The sequence below is a fragment of the Gymnoscopelus microlampas genome, assembly GCF_963454915.1.
Source record: "Gymnoscopelus microlampas genome assembly, chromosome: 14".
Lineage (NCBI taxonomy): Eukaryota > Metazoa > Chordata > Actinopteri > Myctophiformes > Myctophidae > Gymnoscopelus > Gymnoscopelus microlampas.
In genome coordinates, this window is record NC_139951.1 from 20,338,174 (window position 1) to 20,348,376 (window position 10,203).

Below are 10,203 nucleotides of genomic sequence, written 5' to 3' on the forward strand. Positions count from 1 at the left end.
CCATGGCTTTTTTTTTGTTACAAAAGAAAAAATATAAGTTGAAATAACTACACACGCACACGCACACACACACACACACACACACACACACACACACACACACACACACACACACACACACACACACACACACACACACACACAAATGTAGGCTATTATTTTACTAAATACTCGCAATTTCCTCATCGCTCACTGAGCGATGAGGAAATTGAACAGACCTGAGAACAAACCAGGTCTGTTCTGTTGTTCTCTCACGTCACGTAGGCTGCTGTGCTGCCTCTTTCCTCACAGCAACACATGTATGACAGTACGAGTATGACATCAGACACCAAATTGACCATTACAAGTGAGAGAGAGAGAGAGAGAGAGAGAGAGAGAGAGAGAGAGAGAGAGAGAGAGAGAGAGAGAGAGAGAGAGAGAGAGAGAGAGAGAGAGCGCAAACGCAGATAGAGAGAGGATGTAATTTTACGCGTGTGTAGCGTATGTGCCATTGGGTGTGTTCTATGGAGGCTGGCTCGGTGGCGCGTCATCCAGCCCCAGTAGGTGAGTCAGACCCTCCCCAACCAATAGATGTAATAGATGTAACCAATAGAAGGACATCCCTATTCCCTAGAATGTACGACCACTGACTGACACTGAGGACCCGTCCACATGCGTTTCTTCCAAAGAGCATCTGAGATACACTGACCAATGACCATTCAATCAGGTAGGCTTATGTACACCGATCTTAACTTTTTTTTTTTTTTTTTTGTAATGCACACTGCCGGCATATTTTAACGCCGTTGCCACCGTTTCTTTAATTAAATAAATCAATGTGCGCGCGGGTGCCTTATTTATATTAGTGTCAACTGTCAACCAGTGTCGCTCGATCGTCGTAAAAAAGCCTAATAGCCTAGATTGTGTAATTGTGTAGTTGAATCGCATTTAGCCACATCTCATCGCACCACGTTTATATAAAATATGCCCGTGTTGTTTGACACCGGCATACGATGAAGTATAAATGATGTTTAACAGGTGGCATCACGACACACGAGTCACACGATAAGATAACTGTGGACAGAAGAAACCCTGCTTGTGGGAACACGCTATACTGTTATACAGTCTTTATATAATAGACTAGCCTTGGCTCAAGAGTCAAGACTATTCATAGATTTTGACATTGTTATATCAAGTAAAAGTCAGACTCGATCAAATAGCCTACATCTATGATATTCTTGATCCAAGGCTAATAATAGACTATATCCATGTTTTGCTTTTGATTACCTACAAGGTCGGTTATGTATATATTATTTCCAGGATAAAACAGCCCTATGATCATAGCATGGGTTCACACTGTAACTGACGTCACTCTGACGACACTGGCTGCTGCTTTCCTTATTCAAGATCTGATTCACTTGCATGAGAATTATGACCACGGTGTGTTCTGTGGAACCAATGACCATAGACATATCGGCGGGCTACCAAATGCCACAGATGACCATCAGTGGTGTAAAGTAACTAAGTACACATACTCAAGTAGGCTACCAATTTTCAGTAGCCTACTGTTACTTCTATTCCACTATATCTCAGAGACAAACATTGTACTTTTTACTCCAGTACAATTATTTGAACACTTAGTTACTATAGTTACTTTGTAGATTTTGATTATTATTATTACAAAACATAAATTACCCACTTCAGCCATTTGAAAATAGCCAATAAGCTGAAATGGGACATTCTGCACAATGAGTACTTTTACTTTTGGTACTTCTTTAAGTACATTTTGATACCAATACTTTTGTACTTTTACTCAAGTAAATGTTTAATACCGGCCTCTTACTTGTAACAAGAATATTTCTACATTGCAGTATTACCACTTTACTTTTACTTAAATAAAACATAGCCTACTGAGTAGCCTACTTTTCCCACCACTGACTGCATAAGGGCGGGCTTACCAAACCAATGCCATAGCGACTGTAAAGGCACGTTCCTCACGTAGTCCAGCAGAACTACGCGAGACTCCGCGCATCTTCACGTGAGTCACCTGTGTGTGATGCTGTGGTCTTATTATGAGGATGCAGAGCAGGACTCATTCATTGTACTGAGCGGAGGAAAGTGTGCGCTACGTGCGCTGCCTGCTCTGCGGGGTGGATGCATAGAGTTAAGGGTGGATGACTACGTGCGTTTTGACTGCATCCGTTTTTTTCCTTGTTTCTTTTTCTGTCGCTCTGTGTGTGTTACACACGCCTCAGCACCTCTATGTTCAGCTCACATACAGGGCTGGGTAGCAGTAGCTAACGGACTACATGGAACCGCCCGGGATTATGTAACCACATTATCAAAAATATTACTATCATGAGCCCAGATTACGTTTGTATAATTACATTATAATAGTCAATTGACTATTATTATTATTATTAATAATAATAATCAAGTTTCCTTAAGGAATCTTGATTATTATTATTATTATTATTATTATTGTTATTATTTATTTATGTTTTCTTCCTTTTTGTTATTACATCTATGGCACCATGTCAAGAGCTCAGCAGGACTGGACATTGTGTCCCTAGTCACACCTCAGCTCAGCTTCTGACCAGCCGCCCCTCCCAATGCCCCCCTCAGTGGTTCTCAAACTTTTTCATGTCAAGGCCCCCACTCTAAATTAAAATGTGTTTGACTGCGGACCCCCATCTGAAAAGATTTTGTGGCGGGGATCCCCATACAAGATTTGTGTTGTTAAAATGTTTTTAAAATATTCCACATTTTTCACACGCTCGAGGACCCCTGGGGGTCCCCGCACCCCACTTTGTGAACCATTTCTGTAGAATCTAGTGTAGATATACATGCACATACATGTAGGGTGTGTCTGTGAAGCCTCTCTAGTCTTCAGTGCTATACCTGTACAATGGTGTAGTTTAATGGATATACAGGAAGAATTTGCCCTTCAAGTTCCTGTTTTTGCCTGTTGCAATTTGTAGCAATTGCAAATGCCAAGGTTTAATATCCACATCGATGGAGAGTGAGACTTAAATTTCTCCCTCTCCCAATTCAATTCAAAGGAGCTTTATTGGCATGAGAACACATACGTCTACATTGCCAAAGCAAGTGTCAGAATGCAAATGGAAAGTGATTATATGACTGAGTCTGTGTGTGTGTGTGTGTGTGTGTGTGTGTGTGTGTGTGTGTGTGTGTGTGTGTGTGTGTGTGTGTGTGTGTGTGTGTGTGTGTGTGTGTGTGTGTGTGTGTGTGTGTGTGTGTGTGTGTGTGTGTGTGTGTGTGTGTGTGTGTCAGTCCGATGAGGGTTGTGGAATGTAAAGGGTCTTATTTTGGGAAGGCTGGTGATAGTAGGGCTCCTGTCAGAATGCTGCAGGGGGTTCACAGGTTAAGGCACGGTAGGCTTCTAAGGCACATGGGACACTTGATAAGATCAAAGTGTACTCAGACATGTGCGCACACATCCACCACCTCACTACAAGTTTCCCGATATAAGGATATTAGAATAAAGCCTACTGTACATGCCAGGGAAAGGTAGAGAGGGTCATGACAACGAGCAGCAAAGAAAGAGGGTACGCACAAGACAGAGAGAGAGAGAGAGAGAGAGAGAGAGAGAGAGCGGAGAAAAATACAGCACATGAAATAAGTCTTTGTCTTTGACGAGTGTGTGTGTGTGTGTGTGTGTGTGTGTGTGTGTGTGTGTGTGTGTGTGTGTGTGTGTGTGTGTGTGTGTGTGTGTGTGTGTGTGTGTGTGTGTGTGTGTGTGTGTGTGTGTGTGTGTGTGTGTGTGCAGAGTCTAAATTAATTATGTTATAGTAGTCACACCTGGCAGGTGCTACCCAACAGGTCAACAGTCAAATATGACTTCATTAATCATTAATTATCTCATGTATGAGAGACTAGATATTATAATATAGTCAAATGCTCCACCAGGAAAATGTATTTAGCTCCACCACAGCATCTCTTCCTGCACCAGAAGGGCAGGAAGAGGTACAGCTGTGAAAGTTCAACATCTTGTTCAACCAGTTAGGTCAAGACAAGAGTAGGATCCCATTAAGGACAATGATATTATAGTCTCTTCAACCCTGTAATAGGATATACTGTACATTATGTACTGTAGTATTTCATCAGGGCTTCAGCCTCCGTTTGTTTGTGCAATGCTCCACTGCCTAGTTCACTGGCATCAACGTCCAACGAGACTTGTTAGAGGAAATAGATGTGATTAGATTAGTTATTATTATTATAACATATTTTTGGCTTTTTCCACCTTTATCGAGTGTTCAGTTACAGTAGACTGACAGGAAATGGGGAGAGAGATGGGGAGTGACATGCAGCAAAGGTCGTCGGGATCGGGATTCGAACCCGCGACACGCTGTCAGGCTGCATCAGTAGCCTAGGTACCCGGACCGCTACGCCAGCCGTCCGGGGCCTAGTTTATGCTTTTATGATCACATTTCTATGCAATTTGTCTTATGTCACAAGGCATTTAAGTAATACAATTGAACTGTATTGGGATAGCTTTTAAACCTAGGCCTGCTATGTTGTCTTTGAAGATGACATTAACTCATTGAGGCTAATCTTAGGTCAGAATCAGTTTTGAGTTTGAGAATCAGTTTCAGATCATATATATAGTGAACAAGAATGCACTCAGTGGAGTGAATCCTCACAGTTTGATTATTTGAATATGTGGCCTTATGGTAGTGAAATTTGCATAATTATACGACTAGGGTTCAGAGGATACACTGTTTGTTTTTGACCTGATGGTGGCACAAGACAGACAGGTCATAGGGTCACCAAAAGTTTTTTCTTCTTGGGAGTATGTGTGTGCAGACTGCAGAGCACGTTTCCTAGCAATCTGGACATTACCTTTCGAGACTGATTGATTGGTAAATTTGATGTTGGTCACAGACACAGCCAGACAGACATGGGTAGTAATGGGAGGCAATCAATATTTGACAGTTGATACGTTGGCTCAGGTCTAACATCACACTTCACATGCTCATGCTTCCTGCAAACAATTATGTGCGTTTCAACTTCCCCAAGTTGGTCAACACTACCATGTAATATCCTGGTGATGATCATAGTAGATTAGATTGCACAAGACAAATAACAATAATGTCTCTCTTTTGCTAACATCCTACAGGAAATATTGTCTGCACTGCGCTGTAGGATAACGATCTATGATAGGTGCATATGTTGTGTAACTGACCATGACAGTCTGAAAGAGTTCTTTTCAGAAGCTATACACACATCCAACCAGCTGCAGGAACCATGCAACTGCGTTTCACACCCTGCTGACAAGTCATATCCTGTCTATATACTGTACATACACTTGTAAAACTGCACACATGAACAGTTGCACTCTCCTGTGCACTTTCCTTTTGCATTATGTCAAAGAAGGGATGGGTGTGTAACATTAATTGAGTCATTTGTACATTCATATTGAAGTCCACAGTAATTACATTTATATAATGGGAATCAATGTGCTGGATATGTACAGCCAACATCCTGACATCAAGGTTAACCCTCTGTCTTCTGTATTTGTTCCCCCAGTAATATTGACAGTCACTTAAAGTACCTCGACAGAGCAGCCAGAGGGGATCATGGGAGGAGCGGTAGTCGATGACGGGCCCACTGGGGTGAAAGCGCCAGATGGAGGGTGGGGCTGGGCGGTGCTGGTGGGCTGTTTCGTCATCACAGGCTTCTCCTACGCCTTCCCCAAGGCAGTCAGTGTCTTCTTCAAGGAGCTGATCAGAGAGTTTGGCGTGGGCTACAGTGACACCGCCTGGATCTCTTCCATACTGCTCGCCATGCTGTATGGTACAGGTATGCCTGAAACCTACCATGTGAAGCATCCACTGCACAGAAACATTTTAGAGTGGTAACTTCAAGGGATTCTTTCAGAAAAGGGCATTTGCAATGATGTTCCATAATCATGTTCAACACCTCTACAACATGATTATGCGCAGACAGTATGTTCGCATTTTGTCAACCATAAAGTTATTTATAAAATGTTAAAGCTGTATTGTGTTATATTTGTGATAGTCACAATGCCTGAAAATAGTATGCGCTGTGTGAAGGATGGAGGTCTATATGAAGGAGACATAATACTATTGAAAACATATGTGCACACACTGGCTGGCCATTTTGTTTCCCCCTCCTTTCTAAAGCATGTTGTCCAAATCCATCTAAGCTCCCCTCGCCGAGCTCCTGACAGTCATTTTGGAGTCAAGAGAGGTGCCACAAGGGATTTGGAGCTGGATTGTTTTATATAAAACCTATCATAATTCCCCTCGCTTATGGATTGGCAGCACGTGACAGACAATGCAGCTTTAAAGACTAAGGAAAAAAATGCAATTTCAAATTTGACCTCAAAGAGGATGTGAGAATATAAATGTACAGTATTCACAGCATATTGAATGAGCTATAACATAATGCTGTTTTATTCTGTGTTTAGGACCTTTGTGCAGTGTGCTGGTGAACAGATTTGGCTGCCGGCCAGTAATGATGGTTGGAGGGCTGTTTGCCTCACTAGGAATGATCCTGGCTTCCTTTGCCACCAGTATCATACATATCTACCTTTGCACTGGAGTTATAACAGGTATGGCCTAGTCCCAAATAATACACACAACAGATATGAATGCACAGACTCACATAATCAAAAACGCAAAATTTGCATGCAACTGCCTTTTCTGGAGTAGTATAAAGGGTATCCTGTCTTTGCTCAGGTCTAGGTCTGGCTCTGAACTTCCAGCCCTCACTAATCATGCTGAACCGGTACTTCAGTGAAAAGCGTCCACTGGCCAATGGGCTGGCAGCAGCAGGAAGCCCTGTGGCCCTGTGCTGTCTCTCTCCGCTGGGCCAGTTTTTTCAGTACAAGTATGGCTGGAGGGGAGGTTTCCTCATTCTGGGGGGCATGCTGCTGAACTGCTGTGCCTGCGGAGCCCTCATGAGGCCCCTGCTGCCCCCCAAGAAGCCCACCAGCTCTGAGGAGACCCTTGATGAACGCTTGGAGGAGAAAAAGCCTGAAGTCAAGAAGAAGTTGCTGGATTTCAGCGTGTTTAAGGACCGAGGGTTCCTTATCTATACCATTGCCGCATCTGTTATGGTGCTGGGACTGTTTGTGCCTCCCGTGTTTGTGGTGAGCTACGCCAAAAGTATGGGTAACGAGGACACAAAGTCGGCTCTGCTGCTCACCATCCTGGGTTTTGTTGATATCTTCGCCCGTCCTACGTCTGGTATAATAGCAGGGTTGAAGTGGGTGCGGCCCAGATGTGTCTACCTGTTCGCCTTTGCGATGATCTTCAACGGCTGCACAGACCTCATAGGCTCACAGGTAAGATTGGAGCTGTCAGGATTAAGTGTTTACACCTCATTAAACGCACAGCAAGAAGGTGTGATAATATCACATAATATCACAATTATCATCAAAAAGGGTGGTGTTGCGGCTGATAATAGTCCCAATGACTAATCAGCCGGCAGGCTAAGCCTGGGAGTTTTAAAAACTGTATGACGTGCATTAAAAATGTAAAATACTCAGTTCCAAACAAATGCTCACCAAATATTACAATTTCCAATAAATAAATTTGTAATACATCTGTGTGCAAGATAAGTTAAACAGTGAGCAATTAACAATAATACAAAAAATGCGGTCAACAAAAATATAGCTCACCCTACCTCCATGGGCAAACCAACTCATCTAGGTGAGCAGGTGAGAGCCACATTTATAGTTACCAGAGGCCACCCACAAAGGCACACCCACCAACAAGGTGCCAATGAGGTGCCTCCATCAATAATACAATCCAGTGCACAAATACAATCCTCATTTGGCTCCTACAGGTGGCAAAAACTGAAAGTTAATCATCTAAACACACATCCATCGTATTAATGTACAGTATATGTTATCATTCACTTTGTCTTTTTTATTTTGCCAATAAATATACCTTCTTGCTGTGCTTTGTTTTTGACAGAAACGGGCTAGCACTAGAACCTGCTATACGGACTCCACTTTAAGTAGATTATGGTCTATTTAAACACAGAATCACAGAGTCCATATCTATTGACTGGGGAAATAAATAAAAACTTGAAAATGGGATGTGTGGGACCGTGACTAGAGATGTCTCATCTCTTTCCTTACAGGCCACTGACTACTGGGGGCTGGTCATTTTCTGCATCTTCTTCGGCCTGTCCTACGGGATGGTGGGAGCTCTACAGTTTGAGGTCCTCATGACCATCATAGGAACAGAGAAGTTCTCCAGTGCCATTGGACTTGTGCTGCTTATGGAAGCCATCGCTGTACTTGTGGGGCCTCCTGGAGCAGGTTAGAGCCTAAAATAATATATTCTTTATTCATCATGTTTACTGTGGTATGAAATCACATTACTGCCACAAAGTAAAAATAAAAAGTCCTGAATTGTGTGTTCTTTCCCCCTCGAAATTCATTTTTAATTTATTTTGGGAAATGGGGGGCCATACTTTGGCCCCTTTTGCCAAACATTTGTTCATTGGTCGAGTTTCATGTTTATCATGAAAGTTCTTCATAACATTTACAAGAATCGTCCTCTCTCGACCAGGTCGTCTGTTGGACGCCACCGGCCAGTACATGTACGTGTTCCTGCTGGCGGGATCTGAGGTCTGTCTGGCGGCTATCATCATCGCCATCGGCAACTTCCTGTGCATCAAGAAGAAACCGGCGGAAGAACCTGAGGCCAAGCTGGAGATGGCCGCGAGCGCCGGCGAGAAGGAGGAGCTGAACCATGGTGTGCGAGACGGGGAAGACAAGGAGACCGGGGAGGAAGCGAAGAAGGAAGAGAACGGAAAGATTCATGCTGATGAAACGGGCCAAGGAGACGTGGTGAACATGGTGAAGGAATCAGCGGACGAGACTTCACTATGAAGTAGACAGGAGTTATCTCTGTTCACAGCAGAGAGTAGCGTGGAACTGGACGCCCTGTCAGAAGGACAATTTCCAGACTAGAGGACTGGAAATCTGTCTCAGTGGACAGCGGGAGGAAGGCAGACAGAGACCAAGAGAGCTGGGACATTACTCTGTTTTACATGGACTGAGATGTATTCTTGATCTGCACTGATTTAACACATTTCACACACAAACACACACAGGGCAGATTAACAATCTTCAGTTCATTTTCTCATCAAAATGGTACACAAAAGTAAAGCAAATTAATAGTTCTATATGTAGCATCAAAAATGAACTGTTGCTCCGTTTGATTTTGGCGACTGTCAACATTTTAATGTTGACAGTCATGATAAGTACAACATGGTTATTTGTATATTTCACTGTGTACCTCTCAGTATGTTCATTATTTTATTTGATCGTTCAACTGGTATTTAAAACAATAGTACATATTGTTTCAATTTGCTTCAAACATTGTTTAACTTTGTTAACTTTTTTATTTTTTATTTTAAGGACAACTGGAATGTGTTAATCTAATACTGTGCACAGAATACCTGTCAAAAAACTGCAGGCATAGACCTGCTGTCGGGCAGCTGCACAAAGCTCATTATTTTGAGTGTTGTCGTTTCAAAAACATTTTGTCGCTTGTTTACTGATTGCTGTGAGCCATGTTGTGGCTGGACATACGTTACGTAATATCATTAAGAGAAAATAGTCAATATGATAATTGAGGAAACCTTCTGGATTGTATATTGTCAAAATGTGTGTTGAATTGTGCTCAAACACAAATATGACTGTTGAGTGTACTCCATGTTTTGTCTTTGTCCTGTGAAGGCCAGCTTAGCACCTTAAAGAGTCACTTTGCTGATTTATTATGTAAACCTTGCAAGCTCTTCACCAAGTGACATATTTGACCATAGCCTTTGGGGCAAGCTTCCGAGGCACAGCCCATTTGGAAGTTTTATATCAGATTTTCACGTCCTTACAATAGAATAATAGGATTCAGGTTCAAAATCAGTGAAATGGCCCTTTAACACTGTTCTTGTTTCTCAGTCTCAGTGGTATTGGTATTGTACAGTATGTGAGGTTCATACTTTTACAGATGGCATTGGCAGCTGCTGCTGTACTGTATTTATTGCGTGCTTGATCCTGGGTTTAGGAGACCTTGCTTCAAAGCACCAGACAAGTGTCCACTTGTGTTCAGAAATCAGTAAGAAATGTAATATACTGTATGTACTACACTGCCCAATAGGACAGATCTTTAATGTCAGGTTTTACAAATAAACATTTTCTGTGGAAGATGACATTTGCTCATT

The 10,203-nt window shown here is 42.5% G+C and overlaps 1 protein-coding gene across 2 annotated transcripts; it reads left to right on the plus strand.

The window, feature by feature from the left end:
- Positions 1-496: 496 nt before the first annotated feature.
- On the plus strand, positions 497-10,191 carry slc16a3b (solute carrier family 16 member 3b). 2 transcript variants are annotated; one of them, XM_084078623.1, is made up of 6 exons: positions 497-706; positions 5,527-5,799; positions 6,431-6,574; positions 6,702-7,309; positions 8,113-8,293; positions 8,547-10,191. In XM_084078623.1, exons 2-6 carry the CDS (start codon positions 5,577-5,579, stop codon positions 8,867-8,869), a joined length of 1,479 nt encoding a protein of 492 aa, XP_083934749.1. In that variant the 5' UTR covers positions 497-706; positions 5,527-5,576; the 3' UTR covers positions 8,870-10,191. The 2 variants fall into 2 exon arrangements, with proteins under 2 accessions (XP_083934749.1, XP_083934750.1); XM_084078624.1 differs by having other exon boundaries at positions 5,530-5,799.
- Positions 10,192-10,203: the final 12 nt, after the last annotated feature.